Consider the following 27,630-nt stretch of genomic DNA (forward strand, 5'->3'; position numbering starts at 1 on the left):
CCACATGCATTGGTTTTGTTCCACATGCATTCGATTCGTTCCACATGCATTGGTTTTGTTCCACATGCATTCGATTCGTTCCACATGCATTGGTTTTGTTCCACATGCATTCGATTCGTTCCACATGCATTGGTTTTGTTCCACATGCATTCAATTCGTTCCACATGCATTGGTTTTGTTCCACATGCATTCGATTCGTTCCACATGCATTGGTTTTGTTCCACATGCATTCAATTCGTTCCACATGCATTGGTTTTGTTCCACATGCATTCGATTCGTTCCACATGCATTGGTTTTGTTCCACATGCATTTATTTTGTTCCACATGCATTCGATTCGTTCCACATGCATTGGTTTTGTTCCACATGCATTCAATTCGTTCCGCATGCATTGGTTTTGTTCCATATGCATTCGATTCGTTCCACATGCATTCGATTCGTTCCACATGCACTAGAAAGCATAGAAAACAGGTTCTAGTGTATTCTTGTACTTTTCATTTGTTTTTGCGCAACAGATGTACTTGTGCTAGCAAAAATCAGTTATACCCTACGCATACGATGAAACGATATGATAAAACAGCGTCAGCCATTGAACAACTCTTTATTTAATCAACGAAACACCATCTTACAAAATGTAAAAAGCCTAATAATACGAAGCTTCTATGAGTCTCTGGAAGTAGTCGTAAGCATCGGCTGGCTGATTGTTGAATTTCTCAAATTGTTCCACTTTATCCATCAACACTGGCGTCATTGGGAATGGGAATACCTGGGTGCCACGATCTGCATTGACAATGTGGACAAAGCTCTGACGCGGAACTTTGCCCATCTCTTGGTTGTTGATTCGAACACGGTGCATCTGAAAAGAGTCATTAAAAATCAGCTCCTGGCAAGGCCAGTTTTCGAAGATCGCTTTAAACTCAAAGGTGACAGAAAATCCGCCACACTTCTTAAACTAGGACTACTTTACCGCAGCATGGAATCGTCCTCCAGTCCAGTACTCTAAAAGTTGTCCACTGTTCAGTAAAATGGCATTTTCAACGGGCGTTGCGTCCAACCATTTACCGTCCAACGTTTTCACCTCTAAGCCTCCGACCATGTCCTGGATGAGTAGTGTTATCGTTCCCCAGTCACTGTGCTCCCCACACCGTATGGCATCCGGCGGAATGCTTTCGTTCGGATCCAAATTGAAGTAGTAGAGCGACCGAAGTATCGTGTGGCTTTCGATGGAATAATCTTGAAGATTTTCGTGAGCAGACAGCAGAGAACCATCGTCCAATTGCAGATAGATCTCAATGCATCGCAATATCTTTTTGGCCATGTTTTCCAGTTCACTTCTGATGGCATTGACAGCCAATTTGAAATCGGGTGCATCATCGTTCGGAAAGTTCTTTGCGTCATGGCCATCCACACTCCATGTATCCCACGATTCTCGCAGTTCAGTTGAGTTCTTTTGTTTCGCATTGACCCTGGAAATGTGATCAAATTTTGACGGACGCTACTTTGTATAGCGAGGTAATCGAGACATTACAATTCGTCACCAGGTCCAACATATCCGTTGAAGGACTTCCTCACGTCTACCTTTTTGTACTTTGACTTCGTTTCGACGGGCAAGTTAAAGAATGTTTTGGATGCCTCGTAGACCTTGGCGATCTAGATAAAGATATGCGTGTCATGGTCATAGATACTACAGCTACTGTAACACAACGAATGTCGTACAGACCTTTTTCATATCAATGCCGTGGTTAATGAGATTGCACATGCCAGTCTCAGTCATTGCTGCACCGATATCACTGGCAACTTTTTCGAAATTCTTGTCACCCACATCTTCAAATGCTCCTCCAGCAATCGATGAACAGTCGATTAACGGAATCATAATGGTCTGAAAGCGAAAACCAAAATTTAACGGATCATCCTCTTCGAAGCTTGCCGCTCCCATGCAAAATTACATTTTTGGTATGAGCACAAGGGAGTGAATCGAACAAGCTCAAAGAAAGAAGACACGGGCTTAATGACAAAAAATTCTACGTACACTTTTGCAGTCGCAGAGTCGTAGTTGATAAGCTGTTGCTAGCTTGACTGATACAAATGAAATGAGTCTGACCTTTGAAAATAATTTGATAATTTTAGCCCATCGTAAGTAGATTATGCATGCATCATTCATCATCGTTTATGGCGTCGTACGTTCGTTTTATTACTTGTCCCATAAGAGTACGCAGAGATTTTTACGTTCGGTACGTAAACATTTGTGTCGTATGCTTTCACAGAAAATTTTCGGACAAAGATCTTCGAACCAAGAAAAGTCTCAGTTTTGCGTAAAACTCACACGAAAATTGCGAGAAATTTCGATCAGTCAAAAATCCTTAAAAAAGGGAAATGTGACGCAAGTCCATGTACGTTAATACTGCCAAAACAACTGATATTATGTTGCACTCTGTGCCTCAACGCACGATGGAAATGTTTTTCATCGATCACATATGCAGTGGAGACATTATTTTCCATTTCGTAAGAGTTTGGGGGAATTATCATTCGCTGCGTTGCATTCCATTCTGATTGCTGATAATTCTAGCACTTCCAGCGCTAGATAACAAAATGTTTTTCGGATCGGGTACTGTGGCATAAGTTCCAAATCTTAGCATTATATTGGCTGCTAGGACTTTCGCGCCGTGTCATTCACAATAATTGACAAAATGACACATTTTGTATAAGGAAGACGTCACTTTGTGGGTTATTGTGAATGACACGCGCGAAATTCCTCAACACCCTTATATTACGGACTACGGGCCGATTAGTAAACATTTGAATTTGAATTTTAAGTTGAACAAAATGAACCAAAATATATTTGAACGCACTCTGATATGAGAATATAGTTGTGATTTGACACTCGTGACACTCATTAAATTTTGAATTTTTAGCGCCTCAACTCCAACATTCACATTAATTCAGTTTTTTAATGATTTTTTTTCCTTTCAGGTAACTGTAATGGAAACATCCTGGACCAAAATTCGATTTCTGAACAGCATCGCCTCCGTCCACTGTGGTTCAACATCTATACAAGACTACTTTGATAATCCAAATTAATTCAACGTTAAAGAGATCCGTCCAAACCATTACCCAATTTGAATTATTAAACGTAACCGACGACGCAACAAGCAACGCTGTTACGGTTTTTGCACCATCATCATCATCGTCATCAGCATAAAAATAAAAGTTGTACACGGACGAGCTCGAATAGAAGAGGCTAAAGGGAAACGTACATACGAACAACCGAAACGCACATGAAAATTCGAAATCGAAAAACAAATTTCCATTTTCGTGTTTCTTTATTTCCGTACAACAGCACCGGTGTTTTTTGTCGTGGTCGTCCGTATAATGTTTGGTTCAAAATTGCGCTCTTGGATGGAAAATCATATTGTTCGACCACGCAAAAAGGGAAATAAGAATAAAAATAATGGCACAAGGTAAGTGAGCAACAACAACAACAAAAACGTAAGAAATATCGCATGCTCTCCGCAAATAATAACCCGCTTTTTGCGATGATTTTGTGTTGAGGATTACAAAGAAATTTTATTTTTATTCCGACCCGCTGAAAGAGAATTAGAATATATTATGCAAAATCGTACAACGATTCTGTTTACGGAGTCTACCATATATAGACTTGAGCATCGTTTCATAATTTAAATAATTTGTGAAAAGTTATTTGATGATACGGGGGATAAGGATACTTCTTCGGATGTAATTTTCTTGCGAAAAATTTACATTTTATAAGGTGAAGATGGAGTGGGAGGGTTCATTTTCATAATTACTTCAACGACGAAAGGTAGCACATTTAGATTCAATCTCTTTGAGTTGAAATCTGTAAATTGATGGAACCCTTACCTACGACAAACATTTCACCTGTCATGCGCGAGAAATCCACTCTGAATATTTTTTTAATTAGTTCGTTGATGGTATTTGCACTTAGGTGTAAATAGTCTAAAATAAGCTATTTGCCATTGATGTAAATAAATGAAAATACCGAACATTTAGGATCGACCTGCAGGAACAGTACGAGCTTCGAGTGTCTTTAGGTCTGAACACTGGCATGTTGCCCGTATTTTCCTTTCGTATGAACAAGTGCGCTACAAAGCACTAGAACTCCAAAATGTTACGTGGACGTGTGCCAATGTGTATTAATCAAACAATATGGAACGCATACATCAACAGTAAAATGGCTGTCATAAATATGGTTTCTTTTTCTACCTGAGCTTAATTTTTCGTGCTTTAATGGTTTTACTTTTTCAAAATAAGATTTTGGTTCAGAAAAATCATCAAAAAACAAATATTTTCCCGCCTAAATGTAGGCTACAAATTTGCAAACGGTCCATTGCTCTTAAGAGGCATCGATGAAAATTTGCTTTAATGGTTTTACTTAAAAAAAAAAGATTTTGGTTCAGAAAAATCATCAAAAAACAAATATTTTCCCGCCTAAATGTAGGCTACAAATTTGCAAACGGTCCAATGCTCTTAAGAGGCATCGATGAAAATTTGCTTTAATGGTTTTACTTAAAAAAAGATTTTGGTTCAGAAAAATCATCAAAAAACAAATATTTTCCCGCCTAAATGTAGGCTACAAATTTGCAAACGGTCCAATGATCTTAAGAGGCATCGATGAAAATTTGCTTTAATGGTTTTACTTTAAAAAAAAAGATTTTGGTTCAGAAAAATCATCAAAAAACAAATATTTTCCCGCCTAAATGTAGGCTACAAATTTGCAAACGGTCCAATGCTCGTAAGAGGCATCGATGAAAATTTGCTTTAATGGTTTTACTTTAAAAAAAAAAGATTTTGGTTCAGAAAAATCATCAAAAAACAAATATTTTCCCGCCTAAATGTAGGCTACAAATTTGCAAACGATCCAATGCTCTTAAGAGGCATCGATGAAAATTTGCTTTAATGGTTTTACTTTAAAAAAAAAGATTTTGGTTCAGAAAAATCATCAAAAAACAAATATTTTCCCGCCTAAATGTAGGCTACAAATTTGCAAACGGTCCATTGCTCTTAAGAGGCATCGATGAAAATTTGCTTTAATGGTTTTACTTTAAAAAAAAGATTTTGGTTCAGAAAAATCATCAAAAAACAAATATTTTCCCGCCTAAATGTAGGCTACAAATTTGCAAACGGTCCAATGCTCTTAAGAGGCATCGATGAAAATTTGCTTTAATGGTTTTACTTAAAAAAAAGATTTTGGTTCAGAAAAATCATCAAAAAACAAATATTTTCCCGCCTAAATGTAGGCTACAAATTTGCAAACGGTCCAATGATCTTAAGAGGCATCGATGAAAATTTGCTTTAATGGTTTTACTTAAAAAAAAGATTTTGGTTCAGAAAAATCATCAAAAAACAAATATTTTCCCGCCTAAATGTAGGCTACAAATTTGCAAACGGTCCAATGCTCGTAAGAGGCATCGATGAAAATTTGCTTTAATGGTTTTACTTTAAAAAAAAAAGATTTTGGTTCAGAAAAATCATCAAAAAACAAATATTTTCCCGCCTAAATGTAGGCTACAAATTTGCAAACGGTCCAATGCTCTTAAGAGGCATCGATGAAAATTTGCCTTAATGGTTTTACTTTAAAAAAAAAAAGATTTTGGTTCAGAAAAATCATCAAAAAACAAATATTTTCCCGCCTAAATGTAGGCTACAAATTTGCAAACGGTCCAATGCTCGTAAGAGGCATCGATGAAAATTTGCTTTAATGGTTTTACTTTTTAAAAAAAGATTTTGGTTCAGAAAAATCATCAAAAAACAAATATTTTTCCGCCTAAATGTAGGCTACAAATTTGCAAACGGTCCAATGCTCTTAAGAGGCATCGATGAAAATTTGCTTTAATGGTTTTACTTAAAAAAAAAAAGATTTTGGTTCAGAAAAATCATCAAAAAACAAATATTTTTCCGCCTAAATGTAGGCTACAAATTTGCATCGATGAAAATTTGCTTTAATGGTTTTACTTTAAAAAAAAAGATTTTGGTTCAGAAAAATCATCAAAAAACAAATATTTTCCCGCCTAAATGTAGGCTACAAATTTGCAAACGGTCCAATGCTCTTAAGAGGCATCGATGAAAATTTGCTTTAATGGTTTTACTTAAAAAAAAGATTTTGGTTCAGAAAAATCATCAAAAAACAAATATTTTCCCGCCTAAATGTAGGCTACAAATTTGCAAACGGTCCAATGCTCGTAAGAGGCATCGATGAAAATTTGCTTTAATGGTTTTACTTTTTAAAAAAAAGATTTTGGTTCAGAAAAATCATCAAAAAACAAATATTTTTCCGCCTAAATGTAGGCTACAAATTTGCAAACGGTCCAATGCTCTTAAGAGGCATCGATGAAAATTTGCTTTAATGGTTTTACTTAAAAAAAAAAAGATTTTGGTTCAGAAAAATCATCAAAAAACAAATATTTTTCCGCCTAAATGTAGGCTACAAATTTGCATCGATGAAAATTTGCTTTAATGGTTTTACTTTAAAAAAAAAGATTTTGGTTCAGAAAAATCATCAAAAAACAAATATTTTCCCGCCTAAATGTAGGCTACAAATTTGCAAACGGTCCAATGCTCTTAAGTGGCATCGATGAAAATTTCGTTTAACTGCTCACTGTTCTCAGAGCTGTTCAGACGACGACAAGCACTTATTTCTGTTGAAAGCTAACATATTCGTAGTCGTTGTTGCGGTCGTAAATTTCTCAAAAAGGATTCTGATGAAAAGAAATCATCAAACAGGAAATACGAGACACGCAAATGTAGGCTACAATTTTAGCTAAGCATTGATGCTTGAGTATTAAGAGACATGGATACTTGGCAAAAAAAAAAATTAGAGACTACGTCTGGGCGTGTCGTATTCCATTTTCTCTGATATCTTACAAAAATCCTTTTTTGGGAAAATGTTAGAGATGTTAGACGACAATAAACACCACAAATTCAATAAAAAATAGCGTTGGTTGTGCTGCGTTTTCTCAGAGATGGTTAAACTGTCACAAAAAAAATTATTTTTTATTGAAAGCTATTGTCGTCTAACATTTTCGAAGACAGACCGCCCTAATGTAAGCTTTTCAACAAAACACCCATGTCCAATGTTCAATACCCTAACTTACCTGTCTATGTCTATCATTATTGACATAGTCATGTATTTAGTTAGGTACTCAGATTAACTTTTCGCACTACACTATACATATGGCGTCTTCTGATACTCATCTCTACCGTTTTCATTCTCAACTTTTTAGCCCCGTACGAAGTACGAAGGGGCTTATAGGATTACGATGCCGTGTGTAATTGATGGAATTCGAAGCAGACGGTAAGGGCATGTCCGTCTGTCCGTCTGTCACGTCGATATCTTGAGTAAATCAAATCCGATTTCAAAATTTTTTTTTCCCTGAAAGATAGTCAAAATAGTGAGGCTAAGTTCGAAGATGGGCGTGTTTTAGTCCACCCTTCCGGAGCTGGGGCCCAATAAGTGCCTAACTGTTTTTCGACGATATCTCCAGACATTTAAGCACTACACTTGTAAGTGATATGAAAGGTATTTACAATACCGATCGACAAAAAAAAAGTTTATGGAAATTGGATGACCGACTCGTGAGTTAGACCCCTTGGTGTGAACTAGGTACAGGGCGGCAAGCCGTTTTTGCTTGCAGGTTGGCCAAATTTGAACGTATTTAGATGGATTTTGCTTTATTAGATAGGTATTGACCGTACCAATCAGGGAAAAAAAGTTCATGGAATTCGGTTTACAGAAGCGTGAGCTAGGTCTCTTGGAGTGAGCTTATATGTGGCTACTCGGCCGTACAGTGAACGTGGTGTTTTTTGTTAATATCTCGAGTAAACTTTGACCGAATTTCAAATTTTTTTTTTGTTTGAAAGGTACTAACGAATGTAAAGCAGCCGTACTACTTTCCACCTCCTAACAAAATGGCCGTCGGCCGCCATTTTGGATTTTTGTAAAATCAATATAAATCGGTGAAAATGATAATTCCAAAATCACTGATCAGTGGGAAGTGTAGTTTGTGTTACTTTTGAAAGGAACGTCGTACGGGGCTTCGTAATTGCGCTATGCGCAATTTTTGAGACGTACACATTTCATAAGAATTTTACATTCTCGACGTTTACGGGCGCAATAGGCTTACGGTAAGAGTAGGGCTACGGACGAACTAGGGTCACGTATGCAATAGATGTACGGGTTTGTACGGGGCTCAGTCGCAGCAAACGCTCCGACTGTTCTGACGGCTCGTTTTTTTATTTAAATTTCATTTCCCCTGCCATCATCATATAATATATGTGCGCCTTGAGGCACGCCATCGGCGGCAGTTTTTCTTTTTAAAATTGTAAAATGTTATTCCGATTCGCTGAATAATATTCGTAAACGAGAAAAATTGATTTATGGAAACTACATTACGTACCGTGTCCCGTCCCGATGACTTAAAATTTATTCATTGCGCCAAATTTCGTATCCTTTTTATGCATACAAAAATGCCTTCATTTTTCCTTCTGATTTCCTTTTCATGATATTCATCGATATACTGGAAGCCAATTTTTTTTTTGTTGTTTTGATAAAAGCCAATGGTGTAGTTACCAATCAGTTGACTCATGCACAAAAAATATCTTTTCGAAAAGAAAATGTTTTTTTTTTGCCTACCCCACCCTATATCCATATTCTTCGACGAATAATAATGAATAAATTTATTCACAAACGGAAAACATGTGAAACCGAAGTACATTACCTAATTCCCAATGGATCATAGTGATAAAATAGTAGCAATGACACTTCAAATTTATCACCACGCTCGTCTTCATTTATATCCCTTTTTTTATATCAGCATTTTGACGAAACGGGAAACAAAAACAAATGTGGCTACGTGAAACCCGTACGACTCATAGAAAAGTTTTTTGACGCAACATCCAAGGTTGAGGTTAGGTCGTACATGACCGAATCAGAGGCAATCGTTCGACAAAGACGCCATATATATCCTCCATTAAAAGCAAAAAGAAATGATCGAAACTCTAGTCATATCCAGACTATATGTACCTTGGCTACATATACGTCAAATTGTCTTTATGGAAATAATGGTGAATTGAATATAGCTGAATTCACGTCTAAATTGCGCTAAAATTTCAAAACAGAACGTGATTAAATCGCACTAAATCTTCCAGTGAGAATAGGTTTCTTCCAAGGCCGTTCAAAATGGCAATCGTCGCTTTGAAGTTTTATCAAACAAATTTGTTTCAGTTGCGGTTATGTTTGTTTCTGTGGATGACGGTCGGTTGTTTTCGGCCTGTCAAAATTCGTTTTGGAAGAAACCTATGGTTTACCACATGTCAATTCTCAGTTTAAACGCTGGAACGGCACATCTATACCGGCTCATGGGACTCATTGAAGAATGTTTTGCCATTTAATTTTTCGTCCATTTCTTCAGACACTCGTTCACTTAAAATTTAAATTTTGAGCGCGTGTTATTGTTGCACGTTGTCACACATGCATTTGGAGATACAGGAGGCTTTAATATCTCCTTTTCTTAAAATTATTCCACTACTCGAACTAGCTTAACAAGATGATTCCATAACGTTGACCGATGTACAGAATTTATTTCGAAGCTTTAAGAGACATCCGGTTTTCAGTACAGTTGTTAAAGCTCGGTGTTTCGCTCAACTGATATTTTCCTAAAATTCGGAAGTGAGCAGATGGCTGAGTTTAAACATAAATGATGGAGTATCAAAAGCTTCGCCAGAAATCGGTTCATTGAAAGTGATAAAGGCTGTGTATCGTCACAGAACAGCACACGCTTCAAAAAGCAGATATTTTCGGGTGTCGCAATATTTTCACAAGACCTACATTGACCTACATTCCCTTCTAAATAAAGACAGTTTCATCGATCGCTGTCGCAAAACGTGTCGATTTTGTTCCCTTTCAAATGGCCTGTCAATGTCAATAGAAGTTTCTTTCTTGGAGAGTTGAAAACGGAAAGTATCGCAGGCCTATTAGAAACGAAGCTAAATGAATGAAATTGCATTTTTCTTATAATTCACTAACGTGACTCGTTCCGATTCTCCATTTAACTATTCACATAAGACTGTGTGTACTGTGTGTACGAGACAAAATGAAAATCCATCGAATTGATTCGATCGCCTGAATGTCAATATGTTACACAGTCTTTTCGTTCGTATCTCTTGTTTTTTTTACCGAAACGATTTCGATGTTTTTTTTTGGCTCTCTTGCCTTCTTTATGTTATGTACTCCACTCTTATGAATCGGTTTTTTTTGTTATTTTAAGATAGACTAAACGGTATGACTATCCATCCATATAAACTATAACTGTAATGATGATGAAACTGATGCTACAATTTTTCTATTCCATTTTTTCCACGTTCCTTACTCATCGGAATAATAGCAATTTGGCACCATCAACCACTTCGAATGGACATAAAGGGACTTCGTTTCAAGGGGACTCATCATCAGCTATTGCCAGTCCAGCTCGTAGAAGTGAAGTGTCACCAATTCAAAATCATGTGAGTATTACACACACCAACACAGTGCTTTGTTCTCTTTGGCTCTTTTATTATTATTATTGAAATGAAAATCATCCTTTCGCTGGAAATTATTCAAATTTTATGCAAATGAAAGTCTCCTGCCTCAGCCTCTCTCTGTGTGTGCATTTAAAATGCAAAAGCCTTGTCTAGTTAGTCTAGTGTATATGGTAAGTAAGGTATACATAAACATTGTAAATACGAATGCTTTGTGCCGAGAGACTGGGTGAAATCGATAAATTTTTATTATAGAAAATGGTGGTGGGGGCGGAATGGGTAAAATGAGAAAAGATTTTTCGTTTGTTTAATCAAAGCGAAAAGAAGGCTAAAAATAATAATAATAACGCTGCCGCGGTGTGATGATGATGAATCAAAGAAATGGAGATTGTGAATATTAATTGAGTGTGTACCCTTAACGTCTTGTCGAGTGTACCCTTATCGTGTTCATTTGCATTTCGGATCTTGTTACCAGTTTTGATAAAATCACAATCGGTTTTTCGGAGTAGATTTTTTCCTCGAATAACATCGATTCGCTGAACAATTTTGATTGAAATAAAAGTAAAAATCGTTGGGGTGTCGGAACTTACGTATCGTTTAATTCGGTACAAGAAGGTATCAATGATTTTCTTAAATTTAATCAGATTGTAATAGATTTTGCGGCATATCCGCGTAACAGATACAAAATGAACGAATCGGCTTTGATTCGAGGCATCTTAGGAACATGTAAGCTAACTTTGTCGACAATTTGCTGCTTCACAAACCGTAGACAGTGTCTTATCCTCTGGGTCATTTTTATAAATGACGTCCAACATTGGCCGAAGCAGACCCTTGACCTTCATTTTTAAACATACCCTGCGATGCAGATCATAAACGAGATCATAAACGAAAATTACAAAGCCAATTGCTCCGATAATCGTCATGTCATTCATTACGTACCCAATACGTCACACTTCTGCAAGCCTTTGTTGTTATAGAAGGATTCCGTAGAAAATTAATTCAATTTGTTTTTTTCACTTTTTTTTGCCTCACACAACTTCTTTCGACCACAAGCGACAATTCACGCCGTAAGTGCGGTAAAATTTCAAAATCTTTCTCACGCAAGTCTTTCTAACGCAGCGTCATTTTTATTCAAGGAAGCGTTGAAATGTACTTTTCGGTTCACTTTTTCATCGACTCGTTCACTTGAAATTCAAATTTTAGGCATACTTACGGCGGGAATTTGCTTTGTGATATACGACATTTTGTTTTGTTTTTAACAAAAGAACGAAATCTTGACTATCGACATTCTGTTATTAGCTTATACCGCATGTAATGCGTACCTAAACACACTCAATTTTTCGTCAAGTAATCCTTAACCTCAATTAATTGACGTTAACTGCGTTCAATTTGCTGGTTTTTACATGAAAATTGTTCGTTCAATTCATTCGATATTTTTCGACATGTCTGACAGCTGGGATCGTGTGTGACTTAACAAGATCATGAAAATGATGTATAGATCAAGTCCGAATAACTGTAAATCCGAACTTGGAACACAGACAGCTGCACCGTCATCCATCGAGAACCCTGACCTTAACTCGGTGAAAAATAATTAAAATTATTGAGATGCCGTTTAATTTCAGGACTTTAGTATAGTTTCCACTTAAAAAGAACACTCGGTTTAGCCTCCGTCTAAATGACAGTTGTAAAATAGAACAAAGGAACTGTCACGTAAACGGAGTAAAAAATTGAAATAAATTCAATTTCCACTCCGTTTGCGTGACAGTTCTTTTGTTCTATTTTACAACTGTCATGTAGACGGAGGCTAAACGGAGTGCTCTTTTTAAGTGGAAACTATACTTAAAGTGTCAATTCCACTCAACAAAAAGTACTCCGTTAGAGAGAGAGAGAGATGTCAAATAACAATACCCTCTCTAGCAAACAAACTACTTTTATTAAGGTGGTGAAAGAATCAAGTATCCTTTGGAATTAACATGTACATTACAGCGTAGTTACTCAAAATGTAGAATTGTGTTTGTAGAATACAAAGAAATAAGGTGTGAATTTGACACAGAGAGCTAAAAGTTTGGTTGCTAGAGAGGGTATTGCAAATAAACAAAGGAAAAATTGAAAAAAATCAATTTTGTCTCTCACACGGAATACTTTTTTGGTAAATAACTTATTTACTTTCATTGGTCATTATCACGCCGCCAAAATTGAAATGTTTCAATTACTCAATCTTACTCCAAATGTTATATTACCGAAAAGTTGTGCAAACATTTCCGACAAACTTGTCATTTATTGCAACTGTGACGCGCCAAAATATTCAGGTCACCAGATTAGCGGCAATTAAAAATTTACCAATTAATTGAACCGGTTTTTCTTCATTGCCGTCATTTCACATTAGACTAGACACCATTTACAATTCCCCCCATGCATAGAGTTATGTATGGTTGTTATCGATTCGGGAATTTTTAAAAACCATTTTAATTGTCTCGCTGTGCATATTTCCACGTTCCATAATCTGTAAATTAGCATCAATTATACGCCGTGTAACCTCGATTCGATCCGTTCAATTTATAACTGTCTGTTATGTGGCTAGCTAATTTTACGATTAGCGCAATAGACCAGAACGGAAACAAAATTTGAATTAAATTAAGAACAGTGATAATCAATGACTATATTCACCGACCGGTCGGGGTGCGAGTAGCGAATTGGATGAATTTGAATTTATGGATGTGGAAAGTCGCCATATTTGTTATGTACGCGATTGAAAAACTGACATTGAATCTAGATTATAAAAGTACAGACAAAGTGCAAAACTCTCAAAGAACAGCTTAAGACACCATCGTTAAACGCACTCATTACAGGTTTTTGCGAAAAGTCAACATGAAGAATATAAGAGATTACGTTCTTGTTGGGAACTTTTTATTTTACCAACCTACCAGGGTTCACAAGAGGCAACATACAAAGTTCCAACTTATTTTTACTCACTATATGGAAATGAGTCTTAGCGCTCATGTCAACGAAGAAAAAGGTTTTCGCGAGAAATTTCCCCTCCGCTGAAACATCGAAAGCGTACAAACCGTACATTAAAGACCATAGATCACTAAAATGACCGCTGGCGTGACGATCGACTTTTCCATCGAACAATATAAATGTCAAATGACATTTGTATATCGAAAAGTACGTGCGCTCAGATCGATGCGAGTATCTTTGAATGGGAAGATATCTCATTACTTCACTGCGAAACAGCGAAAGTTGACCATTACATGAGTGGGAAACAAGACTAGCGAATGGTGGTACAGGGTTCAGGCGAATAAAGGTAAATAATGTGTGAATAAAGGGAAATGCAAGCGATTAATGGGGAAATAATAGGCGAATAATGGGCGAATGGCCGAACGATGTGGGACAAGGTTTTTCATTGTTGTTTCCCCCACGCCATTATATGTCAGTTTGCTCCCGCGAAAATGAAGTTGACTTCGTGTTCTTTTGAGCAACTTGCTTCAGGAACTGCTTTTTGACTATTGTATATTGTTACACCTCTACATTTGCCAAAGAACACCTTGTAAGTTTGCTCTTATCACAAAATTGCTACCTCCAGTAATTAATAACTTTCGCAGCATCCAACGTAATCTACTACTCTGGGCTCCGAATTTGCATTATCACAATCGGCATAATACGAATTCAATTTGTTGTTTTGCATTCGTGCAATGCTACACCATCCATCATCTGCCTAGCATTTAAGATTTCCCTTTGTTTCAATTTAAATAATCCGGAAAAAAGGAACTTTCCGTTTTACAATTTGTTTGTTTTGTGTTGAAATAAAAGAAAATCTCCGAAAGTTCCCATCAAAAGAAAAACTTTTACCCAATAAGTCTACACCGTATCGTCCCCCTGTGCGAATGTTTCTTCATTGGTTAGACCGGTACGAAGTAGCAAGGTCTTATAAATTTTCGTTCAATTCAATTTGAAAATCGACCTATGTTTCCATGGGCAAAATCGTTTGTCTATGCCTGGAGATGACGAAACAGTCAAAAACCAACAAAAATCTCTTCGAGAAAAGTGTGACGCAGTCTTTGAAGTACAATTTCTAAAATGAATGATATCGCAGATTTTTTTGGTAAAATTGTGGTTGTTTCCAGTCAAATTTTTTTTTGGTAAAAAGTATTTGGCAGATGATGAGAAAAACTAAGCCAGCTTGTTTGAACTAAAATTGGGTGTAAAATTTAATTTTTGCGTAACGAAGCTGAAAGCGTCAACTCTAGCGATATCATTCATTTTAGAAATTGTACTTCAAAGACTGCGTCACACATTTCTCGAAGAGATTTTTGTTGGGATATCAGTCGTTCTAGAAGTTTTAGAACACTGCTTTTTATAACAGTTTCTAACAGAAATTCTGAAATTTGGCAAAATTTGAAAATTTGACGAAATTCGAAAATTTAACGAAAATCAAAAATTTGACGAATATCGAAAATTTGACGAAATTCGAAAATTTGACGAAATTCGAAAATTTAACGAAAATCGAAAATTTGACGAATATCGAAAATTTGACGAAATTTGAAAATTTGACGAATATCGAAAATTTGACGAAATTCGAAAATTTGACGAAATTCGAAAATTTGACGAAGAAAGTAATTCTCTATCTGCCACCATTCAAGAAATATCTCCAAAACCCCAATTGACCCACCTATTTCCAACTTTCGATATTTTTCACAAATGCCCTTCTGTTCTACTCGTAAAACTCTGAGACTTTGCCGAAGAAAGTAGCTCTCTATCTGCCACCATTCAAGAAATACCTCTAAAAACATAATTGACCCACCCATTTCCAATTTTCGACATTTTCCACATATGCCCCTCTGTTCTACTCGTAAAACTCTGAGACTTTGCCGAAGAAAGTAACTCTTTATCTCTCATAATCGCAAAAATATTAGTCCTTTCATCCTACGCTCGAGTAGCTCAAAATTTGGTCACTCTAACCACTCTAGCTCAAACGAATCTGCCCCGATTTTTTAAATTATTTTTTTGTTCGAATCGTGTTACGAATACCTTTCATTTGATGGGTCGCACGCCTCTGTAGGTTTCAATACAGCTAAGCTACAACCGAAAACGCGTTCCCGACCCTCGAAAACCACACTCAGAAACCACTTCGAGGCCAATAAAACAAAATTCTGGTTTTTCCTGGGGTAATGGCGTATCACATTTTCATTTTTATGCCCACCCTGAGGTTCCTGCAAAATTTCATGGAGATTGGCTGACTAGTTTCCGAGATCGACCGTCGATAGATAGACAGATAGATAGACAGATAGACAGAAACATACAGAGTAAGTTGAAAGATTTTGATTGTTTGGAAAACGTTAATTTGGTGCATTTTATATGAAAAGTGGCCAATTTCAAAACGATGTATCTCCGGTAATTTTAAAGCTACATTGTCGAGTGATAGCTCATTTTGCTCGTATTTGAAGCGCGAATAAGATAGAATAGGATTTGTGGTGATACAAACCAAAGGGTAGAAACTTAATTGTTGGCTTGATGAGAATGAGAGAGAAACGTACGTTGAAGACAATTGAGTTTAGTCATTCAGACAAGACATTTAAATCTTCGACTTTACACTTGCTAACGAGACTCTTCCGAGAAACCTTCCTCGATGTGTGAAGTCGTTCACAGACGCAGTTCACAGTTCAGACACGAGAGGATCGGATTTTATTTTCCAAATTTTATTTTCGTTTCAATTTGAATCACAATAACCTGAAATCATATGGAATGAAATGGAAGAAAAACTCGTCCACAGAATTGAAAAATTGGAGAATATATAGCAACGGAAAGGTCATTGTATCCTGGTTACAATAAATTTCAACGATACGTTCTTCCCTTATCATTTTGTCCATCCGGCCAAAGTAACTATGAAAAAGCTCATGCCAATTTCCTACGTGAGTCGCTGCCCAATCGATATTGACGTAGAGCGTTTCAATTCTGTTATGGCTTATTGCGAGATCCATCAGAGCAGTTAGCATGTTAATACCGTGAGCCTGTGTCGGTTGGTCGCCATTAATGGTAACCGAAACATCGGTAATTTCCTTGAATGGTGCGTATGTCGCTATCAAATTGCAAAACGGGACACAGTCCATCATATCCCGCCCGAAGAATTTTACTGTTGTCAGATGTTCTGCAATTTCCGTAGCAAAACGCTGGGCGACTTCCATGAATTTGTCGAGACCGTCGGTGGCTGAATATACCAGCCCATGTTTACGGATTCTCGCAATGAAAACTCTAGATGCAAGGCCCTTCCACCTTTTGTTGACTAGGGAATGTTGTACTAATTCATAGTTCGTGGAATTCTTCGAAATGTCCATAATGGAGTAATCGTCAAGGCTATCAAACGTCGTCATTGCGGACAGTACAATCAATTTTGTTCAATTAACTTGTCGATTTTGAAAATGGTTACGATCGAAAGAGCAAAACAGGAATTTGATATCTTTATCGAACAACTGACTAATGTAAAATGCAAGGATTACTAGATTCATGCATATTGACTCATGCTGAATCCCTTTACTCATTTCGCAGATAGCTGCGGTACCCTTTGTAGGTTTCAAGCTATTTCAATGTTTCGTTTTGAAAAATTTCCAATTATTAGCTGGGAGAAACAATGAAGCGCTTGTCTTCAGCACAAGAAACCCAATCCGCACAAACAATTTAACCGACCGTTAGATGCATATCTGTTTCAGCAAGTCTTTACTGAAAGACAATCGAAAATGTGTCTAGGTTTAACATAGCTTGAACTCGGGAATGTGGCATGGGTAAAGTGGCATATAAATGCGTGTCTACCAACTTACACAACTCATGGTCTCGCTAATATTGTTCACATGACAGAAATCAATGGTGTGCCTAAAATTTGAATTTTAAGTGAACGATTCCATGAAAAAGTGAACCAAAAAATACATTTCAACGCTTTCCCTGTATGAAAATGACGTTAAAAAGACATCCGCACTTTCCATTTTGAATTTCGACCGCACTTACGGCGTAAATTCACACCCTAAAGTATCATGGGCGCGCGTTAGCATAGCGCCCGTGACGCAAGTCCTATTACTAGAAAAAATTTCAAAAAAAATTTCAAAAAATTTTTTTTGTCGTAGACTGCAGAACCATATATACAGCAAATATTGAAGTTCCACAATTCAAATACAAATGACTCCAAATTACCATTAAAAAAACTAGGCGTCCGTACGAGTTCAACGAGCTATCACACGTTCTTGCAGCTTAAAATTTGGCCACGCAAAAAATCTTCCAAGGAGCCCCATTTCCATACATTTTGGTCAATTTCAGTACTTTAAACGAAATGAAAAAATCCTACGTTACTTTGTTAGTCCGTCCGTCCGTCCGTCCGTGTTTCCTATCTTCTAAAGTCTTCTTTAGATTTTGTTGAAATTTTGGGAGTAGATTCTAGTCGTCATTCTAAGACATTCCAGGAAAAAAAATTTGGGGGGAACCGGCCTCGTTTCGGAGCTAGGGCTCCTCGAAGTTCCCATATAAGCCCCATATAAGAACACCTTTAAGTGTGTGTGTGTGGATGGGTATGGTAGAACTTTGTTCTCTTTTGGTATTTGATAAGCCCTGCTCGCCTAATTTTTTTCCCTAAATTTAGTATTTTTTAAATTTTTCAAATTTTTTTAAATTTTTCAATTTTTTTTAAATTTTTCAATTTTTTTTAAATTTTTCAAAATTTTTCAAAATTTTAAAATTTTTTCAAATTTTTTCAAATTTTTTCAAAATTTTTCAAAATTTTTAAATTATTTAAGTTTTTCAAAATTTTTCAAATTTTTTCAAAATATTCAAATTTTTTAAATTTTTTCAAATTTTTCAAATTTTTTAAATTTTTTAAATTTTTTAAATTTTTCAATCTACTAATTCTTCCAAAAGAATTGATATCAGTCAAAAACACTCAAAAGAGTAAAAGTGACGCAAGTCCCTGTGCATTCTTCCAAAACCACTGATATCGCTGGATGTGACGCATTCTGCGCTTGTACGCAAAAACTGTAACAGCAAAAATTTGACCAAAGAAATTCTAGAAACAAAATTTTACCAAAAAAATTTTGCGTCACAAGTGGCAGATGTTGAGGAAAGTACTTTTAAGAAATTTTTTAAAATAGGCAAGAATACGTTCTAATACGTCCGAATCATCTGCCACTTTGTGACGCAAAATTTTTTTGGTAAAATTTTGTTTCTAGAATTTCTTTGGTCAAATTTTTCCTGTTACAGTTTTTGCGTACAAGCGCAGAATGCGTCACAACCAGCGATATCAGTTGTTTTGGAAGAATGCACAGGGACTTGCGTCACTTTTACTCTTTTGAGTGTTTTTGACTAATAGTTTTCACTTAAAAAGAGCACTCCGTTTAGCCACCGTTTACATGACAGTTGTAAAATAGAACAAAGGAACTGTCACGTAAACGGAGTAAAAAATTGAAATAAATTCAATTTCCACTCCCTTTGCGTGACTGTTCTTTTGTTCTATTTTACAACTGTCATGTAGACGGAGGCTAAATGGAGTGCTCTTTTTAAATGGAAACTATACTTAAGTCCACTGCAAATTCAAAATGAAAAGCCCAACAACCAAATCAAAGGCAGTTGGGGTTTACTGTGATCCTCGCGAAGTTATAGACTGTTATGATCAAAGTGAGAGTTCCGAAGACCAGTTAATTATAACTTGCATCGGGGTACTTGTCATTGCATATTTTCATATACATTTTTGACATATCCCCCAAGGAAAGCTAAAATAACTGGTCCAAATTACATTTCCTTTCTCCATATCATAACAGTCAGTTATTATAACGTTGGGTCGGGACACTTGATACACCAGTAAAATTGAAAGTAGAACTACGTTTCCAGTGTGATTTTCCTAGTTCAAAATTTCACTCGGCCCTAGGTGTTTTTGTCAGGTTGATCGAGTAAAATTGAGCCGATTTCGGTAAAATAACGTTTTGAAGATCAGGGGAAGGGGACGTCTACGAATTTTAAAATCGGACCTTGTACGTCTATGAATGTTGCTGACAATTTAAAGAAATTGAGATTTTAGCGCAAAATTTTTCATTAAAGTGAAATGGCTTTCGAAACGCTATCGTACGGGTCCGCGTAGCCTAAATGTTTTTTTGTTCCTGTTCGATACACACAAACTTCCACTCGAATTTTATTTTCGAAAAGGAAAAGCAAATGGATAGAGCGACCATTATTCAGCCTTTACGTTTTACAAATTGTTATCCATCTTGAATAACAATAAACTATCCGTGTGTTGGGCGGCTATAGAGAAAGAGACACCAGCGTTGTCCTTGATGCTCGAACATCCATCATCATCCCTCTAAAACATTTTCCGGATCTTTTTTAATAAAATTTATTCTCCAATGAATATGTGAACTAAATCAATGGTGACGTTATACCATAACATCCATAGTATCTCATATCTATGTACACAACAAACACGCACTCAACCCACCGTGTCCGGGCAACTCAACGGGAAGAAAATGTATAAATAATTTATAATTGAATATAAATATATGGAAAATGTCTAGAACTTTTCTCCCAAAATATTTTCTTATTCATTCGGGTGTAAGTGTATTACTACATACAATGCTCGCTTGCTATTAAGGTAAACATGGTGATTATGTGGGTCGATCAAAATAGTAGATTAGATTTCACTCCAGTGAAAATCTTTGATTCTATTTTGTTTCGGTTACATCAGTGTTGATAATAAGGCACTTTCATCCGTGCGTGTGCGGCGTGAATAACTCCATTTTCTCCACTTAAATGAGGTGATAAGATGGAGTTTTGTTGACGCTCCATATGGTGACAGTTCAGGTGAGAAAATTATTATTTTCTTATCGCATGTTTTCCCCATGCGGTGGGAACGAGAACTTTTTCTCTATGCTACTGACGCGTTGTTTTGTTTGAAAAATCATGAGACACATTGATGTGCTTATTTCGTGGATCAAAGCGGTTATTCAGGCCACGCACGGATGAAAACTTATGTGTTCACCTCGGGGAGAAAATAAAAAATTCCAACTAGAGCGAATTGCGGCCATCGCTCCGCTCTCGCCGGAAACTTTTGCTCTAATTGGAATTTCTTATTTTATCCACTTGGTAACCAAATGAATATTACTATCCGCTGACCTGACACATCATTTTCATCGATAGAAGAACCCACATCGATGGTCACAGTTTCATCGGATTTTACGAAGAGATTGTCGCTTAAATATGCCCTCGTTGTCGATAACAGTCATTGCTGCCCAAGAAAAATTGCTCTCGCTTTTGGTGGTCTGTACACTCCGCAAGACAACAAGTGACAAGTATGACTGTGAGAAAGATAGTAATAAATGAATTTACAAACTTCTACCCACTGATGGCATGAATTGCAAGATTTTAACAACGAACTTGTTTTATTGGATGGGGCTGTCAAATTCAATTTGAATATTCAAAAGTACGATTAGGATTTTCGATATTGTTATGCGTCGGTATCCACTTGTTATATTGGATCATCCTTTTTCATCTCACTGTAATCTCTGTATTATTCATGGTCGTCATAGACATGGGATTATATTGTATGCAAACACACCAGAAGGCTACTATCATTTTTGATTGAATGTGCCATCGATTTTTGCGAGTATCTCTGTGGCTATTAAAAGAGGCACAGAAAAAGGTATCGGTGGTTCGGTTGGATTTTTCAAAATGCAACTTTCAGATAAGATATAATCGATTTCTACTAGTAAAGCTCACTAGCTTTCTCTTTGGAACATTATACAGTTTTGCCTTGGTATATAAAAATCGCCTGTTATTAGGCTCCTCGACTTCACTGTTATCGTTATAGTCCAGTAGTGTGTAGGGCAACACACTACAACAAGTTTGATTTGTTTTTCATTCCTCATTGTCACGACCTTAACTGAATCTGTTAAGAATTTTACTTCTCCTAAATTCGTCGGTCGGCCGCTGCATCGATGGTTCACTTTACTATTTGTACTGGAGGGATATTCTCCCCAACACGCATGTGCCAGTACATCTACTTGAGAAAAACTCGTTACTTAGGGCATGTTGCCCGTTCAGTAGTTGTGTTTATTCTGAATCTTTTTCATATAAATTCGCCGTATTTATAGGCCTTTTCGATGTCTACTTGATCTTATTCAATTGAAAAGGACACTTTGATTTGTGATTTTAGTAAAGTGAAAACACTTGCCAGTGACTGCTAATAATATTTTCGACAGAATCAATATATCTCCAGAGTAGAGTCGGATAGAAAACGGCTCATACTCCATTAAAATTTAGATGTGCCACTTTTGTTTAATTTTCAGAGGCAGTATACACGATTGGCTGGCTAACTGCCTGGTTTATCCATCGAGCGAAAATGAAAATGTAATAGAAAATATATGAACGTAGTGCCATTGGTTTTGTGTTAACGCGGGAAAATTGACAGTATGACCATTCATTATCTGTCAAATTCCTTACGATCTGAAAATGTTGACAGATGACCCCTAGGTTTTCTGTCAAAATTTCTTTTCATTTCTAATTCAACAATGTTTGCTCTCAACTCACAATTTAATTTCTTTTCTTTTTTTCTGTCGCATACGCTCTAATCAACTGTATCAGTAATACTGATTCAGTATTGTATCAAATGTGCTTAAGTTGAGCAACGCAATCATACAAATGAAGTGAAGAAACACTTTTCCTGCAATCATTCAATCACTATTAATCCATACATTAAGTAGGTACCCATGTCACCCATGCCCACAATATTATATAACAATGACAATGTCCCAAATGATGATTCGAGTACGTTTTCATACTAGATAACGATGTGGTTCAACAATAAGAGACAATAAAAAGAAAAACTTTTGTTCTCCAAATAATAGGAAAATTGCATTCTTCTCTCTACTTAATTTCATTCTGCACACAAACACCAAAGCACCTAGCAGGGTAATAGAAAAAAATGAATTAGTACTTTAATCGAAGTATGCGAACATTTCCATACCTTTTTAGGTCTTTTTCCTTCTAGAAAAAATACCCTATTATGGCCGGTTTGTCTGTCTGTCTGTCTGTCTGTCTGTCTGTCTGTCTGTCTGTCTGTCTGTCTGTCTGTCTGTCTGTCTGTCTGTCTGTCTGTCTGTCTGTCTGTCTGTCTGTCTGTCTGTCTGTCTGTCTGTCTGTCTGTCTGTCTGTCTGTCTGTCTGTCTGTCTGTCTGTCTGTCTGTCTGTCTGTCTGTCTGTCTGTCTGTCTGTCTGTCTGTCTGTCTGTCTGTCTGTCTGTCTGTCTGTCTGTCTGTCTGTCTGTCTGTCTGTCTGTCTGTCTGTCTGTCTGTCTGTCTGTCTGTCTGTCTGTTCCACAAATTTGGTAGTTTTAGTAGCTCTCAGTCGGTAGTTGGTATTTTTGGTAGTTGGTAGTTGCGAGATGGATTGACATTCAAAATTGCAAAGCCACCATGAGCATATCGACACCAGGCAAATAATAATTATTTGTTATCTGATCACCGACAGCTCACAGTTAACATTGCAATTCGAAAATTTGGTAGTTGGTAGTCGGACTACCAAGGCTATAATTGACTACCAAACGTAATTTTTGGGGAAGAGATGTTTACTATTCGAGAACTACGCACCGACTGACGAAATTATTCTACATGCTCGGCTATTTATAAATCGGGAATTTGGTAGTCGGTAGTTTTGGTAGTTGTGAGCTGGATTGACATTCAAAATTGCAAAGCCACCATGAGCATATCAACACCAGGCAAATAATAATTATCTGTTATCTGATAACCGATAGTTCACAGTTAACATTGCAATTCGAAAATGTGGTAGTTTTGGTAGGTCAAATAGTTGGTAGTTGGTAGTTCCAAACAGAAATTAGAAAAAAGACCTCACCAGGCTTTAGCCGGTCTATTCTTGTTTTTCATAATGTCATTGCAATATTACCATTAAGGCTGCTAATGGTATTATTGGTATCAAAAACTACTCTATTTGACGTGTAAAAACCTCTATTACCCTGCTAGATGCTTTGCACACACTCATAAAACGAAATATAAACGAGCATACGTAGCTTCAGCAGCGACATTACGTATATATATAGCAACGTGGAAAGCGACAATTTTTCTATTGAAAATTGTCGCACAACTGCAGCAACATCGTCTGAGGAAGAAGAAAAAAGGCAAACTTCTGACTCAGGAGTTTTGTATCCACATTTCTGTTTTGTGTGTTTTTTTAGCATAGAAAAGTCTGTGCTCATTGTTTGCTGCCATTTAATGTAACGTAATACGAAGTTTTTTCTACCCGTTTCCTAACAGTCGTATATATTGAAGATAAAAATTTTGTTTTAAAGTTTTGAGTGATTTGCAGAGTCGTATCGGTATCAGTGCACGCTCTCAAGTCTCATACGAAAATAGTACTCTATTTGACAGCTGTCATTCGAAACACTTTTCCTTGAATTGCGCTGGTATCACCAAAAATTTAGACTTTATTTCGTCAAATCCATTCAAAGGAGGGGCCTACATCCCGTTACAATCGCTTACGTATTCGTTTCATGCATTGGTTCGCACCACAATCGATGGCCTACTGATGCAATTAGGTTCCTCGTCAAATCGACTCTGGTTAACTTTACACTGCCCTGATATACTAATATACTGCCCTTAAAATTGACAAGACAAATCAGATGCTAGATACGTCCCTGCCCTGTTTCAATGTTGATTTGATACCTTACCGTTCCAATTGCAAATACTTTCTCCATCCTTCGAGTATCATTTGAACAACATTGTCACACAGTGACATATGGAATTGAGATGGATAATTCGAAACTTTAAGCTAGCGTAGGTAGTATATGACGTAGAAGATAGAGTAGAAAACGGTTGTATGCTATGCGTATAGAGTAAGAATAAATATGATAGAGCAGTGAGATGTTCACTTGAAACAGACGCAAATTCCTCTACGTACGTTTCAAACGATAATTCGAATTGTGTTTGTCGAAACAGAAAAAAGTTGCTTCATGCGGAAGAAAGAGTTTAAAGTGCTGTTCGTGTTCGTACACATATCATTTCGTTCGGTTACAAACTTTGAATTTACATCATGAACGGCAGATGAATAGAGGTAAAAAATAGGGATTTCTGAATTTAAATCTCGTGATAAGGAAGAAAAGAAAAGACAAACAAAAGCGAAAGGAAGATTCCGTTTGGATATGTTTGTTATGCGGGTAGGAAAAGTACTTCATTACCGAGCAGGGTGAGAACAGTTAGCTGGAAGGGTCATTTTGACTGAATTTCGCAATGATGGCGAAGACAATGGGTGTCGTTCATAAACGACGTCCTGATTTTTAGCCCCGTACGAAGTACAAAGGGGCTTATAGGATTAGGATGCCGTGTGTAATTGATGGAATTCGAAGCAGACGGTAAGGGCAAAGTGTTTGCCTATGTCCATAGATGACGAATCTGCAATAAAAATTTTGTCTGTCCGTCTGTCACGTCGATATCTTGAGTAAATCAAATCCGATTTCAAAATTTTTCCCTGAAAGATAGTCGAAATGGTGAGGCTAAGTTCGAAGATGGGCATATTCGGGTCGGCCCTTCGTGAGTTAGGGCCACCTATGTGATTTAAGGTCTTTTGGTGATATTTATGGCAAAATAAACGATGGAAATGTAAATGACACGGCAAATGATAGGTATTGTCAATACCAATCCAGGAAAAAAAAGTTTTTTAAAATCGGGTGAGTGGACCGTGAGTTAGGGCCTTAGAAGTGAAATGCTACTAGGGCCCTATGTGTATTTTACATAGAACTCGAGTAAATTTCATTCGTTTTTCGTAATTTTTGTTTGATTTGGAAGGTAATCGAATGCCGAATAGAATGTTGTTGAAAAAAAGTTAAATTTGGGTCCTTGGACTAAGGCCACTACTAGGGCCCTATGTGTATTTTACATATAACTCGAGCAAATTTCATCCGTTTTTCGTAATTTTTGTTTGATTTGGAAGGTAATCGAACGCCGAATAGAAAGTTGTTGAAAAAAATTTTAAATTTGGGTCCTCGGACTGAGGCCGATACTAGGGCCCTATGTGTATTTTACATATAACTCGAGTAAATTTAATCCGTTTTTCGTAATTTTTGTTTCATTTGGAAGGTAATCAAAGGCCGAATAGAATGTTGTTGAAAAAAAAATTAAATTTGGGTCCTTGGACTAAGGCCACTACTAGGGCCCTATGTGTATTTTACATATAGCTCGAGCAAATTTCATCCGTTTTTCGTAATTTTTGTTTCATTTGGAAGGTAACCAAAGGCCGAATAGAATGTAGTAGAAAAAAAAAATTTGGGTCCTTGGACTAAGGCCACTACTAGGGCCCTATGTGTAAAATAACTCGAGCAAATTTCATCCGTTTTTCGTAATTTTTGTTTCATTTGGAAGGTAACCAAAGGCCGAATAGAATGTAGTAGAAAAAAAAAATTTGGGTCCTTGGACTAAGGCCACTACTAGGGCCCTATGTGTAAAATAACTCGAGCAAATTTCATCCGTTTTTCGTAATTTTTGTTTCATTTGGAAGGTAATCAAAGGCCGTGACCGTGACCGTGACCGTGACATATCAAGAGCTGGTGCCTGTGCACATAACCAGTAGAGTTTGAACGTTGAACCACTGACAGTGGGAGTTATCCACTTGGATCCCCCTTTTTACTCTCCGGTTCATAGTAAGCGTGCATTGTATGTCAAACAAGTCACGTTTACCGTGAACAGCGCTGGATCGCTACTCGAGGTATGTTGTAACTTAATCTAACAACAATCACCGTCGCTCGACAAAGTGATCGGACTAGCTACAGGTTCATTCATAGTAACAACATTCATATCAAATTACCTCATTCCTGCTCACACTTTACAAATTATCTTTTGATCTTGCCTTACCATTATCGCGTCATTCTTATTTCATTTTTACTTCACTCATCATCATTTGTAAGCTATGAATTGTGACATTTAATTGTCATAGGTTCGTCTCAAGCATAACACAATTGTAAACTTTAGTTCATCGACTTCCAGCCATGTGTCGACTTTCACTGGTCATTCTGGCCTGATTCTTGTTTTCGATGGAAAGAGTGCACCTTACGCCATTCGTGCCTAAGAGCGTCGCGGGCTCACTAAACTGTTCGTGGACCAGACTGTCGACAACGAGGGAGATGAACCCACGACCACTTTACGTTAAATACTAAAAAACATGAACATTTTCATTACATTTAACCATCCAAACCACCGTCGAATCGTAAGCTAGTACTCGGGATCCAGTTAACTTCTTTAAAACTTTAAAGTAACTCCACGAAACTAAATACCCTCAATACGAACAACACACACTCCACGGATAATAGCGGCAGAGTCAAAATGACCCAAAATTATATCGGCTAAATTTGAAGTTTTTGGACAAAATGATGTATGGACGACTTGTACATTATCAAAAATAAGGGGCACCTTCCATACATCACTTTTCGATTGGACCACAGGTACCACCCGGAACCACCTGGAACCACTTGCAAAAATCAAGCAAAATTTCGACTCTGCCGCCACCATCCGCAGAGCGTGCGTTGTTCGTATTGAGGCTATTTACACGAAACAGAAAACTTTCCAACGTTCACAACAACAACTTACTACCTCAAAAGGAAGGAAGGAGGAAATCGGGTGATGTCCAGAAATCGGGAAAGGACCAGTAATCGGGAAATGGATGGAGATCGGGAAATTACTAGAAACCGGGAAAATTCGGAAATGACTAGAAACACGGAAGCAGACTGAATTCGCGAAATCACTAAAAATGAGAAAACGACAAGAAATCTTGTAATGACCAAAAATCGGGAAACGACCAGAAACAGGGAAATGACTAGCAATCGGCAAATAACTAGAAATCGGGAAATAACCAGAAATCAGGAAATTACCAGTAAATTAAAAATGGTAAAATGATCAGTAATCTGTTCAGAACAGTTGTGTTTCACGCATAATCCTTACAGCCAACAACGTCCTTAACTGATGTAAACCACTGCATTGTCGTCCGTACAAAAAAAATAAAAAAATCAGTTTGAATTATAACGTTGATCTACAAACACCAGTCTTTCTACTCGACATCAAACG

General features: G+C 37.0%; 2 protein-coding genes across 6 annotated transcripts in view; one reads left to right on the forward strand and one right to left on the reverse strand.

The window, feature by feature from the left end:
* Nucleotides 1–27,630, forward strand: part of LOC119083647 (serine-rich adhesin for platelets) — a 136,066-nt gene that overhangs the window by 79,001 nt on the left and 29,435 nt on the right. For all 5 annotated transcript variants that reach the window (XM_037193420.1, XM_037193418.1, XM_037193417.1 and 2 more), the window contains 2 exons: nucleotides 2,969–3,456; nucleotides 10,414–10,531. In XM_037193420.1, the coding sequence (XP_037049315.1) occupies nucleotides 3,368–3,456; nucleotides 10,414–10,531 (207 nt within the window). In that variant the 5' untranslated portion in view covers nucleotides 2,969–3,367. The remainder of the gene's footprint in view (nucleotides 1–2,968; nucleotides 3,457–10,413; nucleotides 10,532–27,630) is intronic.
* LOC119083700 (1-aminocyclopropane-1-carboxylate oxidase-like) lies at nucleotides 590–2,082 on the reverse strand. Its single transcript, XM_037193488.1, has 5 exons — nucleotides 2,028–2,082; nucleotides 1,719–1,877; nucleotides 1,527–1,648; nucleotides 966–1,464; nucleotides 590–854 (listed from the first exon to the last, which is right to left on the reverse strand). The coding sequence occupies exons 2-5, from the start codon at nucleotides 1,869–1,871 to the stop codon at nucleotides 642–644; spliced, it is 987 nt and encodes a 328-aa protein (XP_037049383.1). The 5' UTR covers nucleotides 1,872–1,877; nucleotides 2,028–2,082; the 3' UTR covers nucleotides 590–641.

Source organism: Bradysia coprophila, unplaced genomic scaffold (genome assembly GCF_014529535.1).
Source record: "Bradysia coprophila strain Holo2 unplaced genomic scaffold, BU_Bcop_v1 contig_70, whole genome shotgun sequence".
NCBI lineage: Eukaryota > Metazoa > Arthropoda > Insecta > Diptera > Sciaridae > Bradysia > Bradysia coprophila.

Bases quoted from the DNA above. Each gene is read 5' to 3' on its own strand.
- LOC119083700 (XM_037193488.1), bottom strand. From the start codon at position 1,871: ATGATTCCGTTAATCGACTGTTCATCGATTGCTGGAGGAGCATTTGAA. The intron at 1,649-1,718 runs GTCTGTACGACA...ATCTTTATCTAG, and splicing joins ACGGCATTGATATGAAAAAG to ATCGCCAAGGTCTACGAGGC. The intron at 855-965 runs GTAAAGTAGTCC...GACTCTTTTCAG, and splicing joins GAGGACGATTCCATGCTGCG to ATGCACCGTGTTCGAATCAA.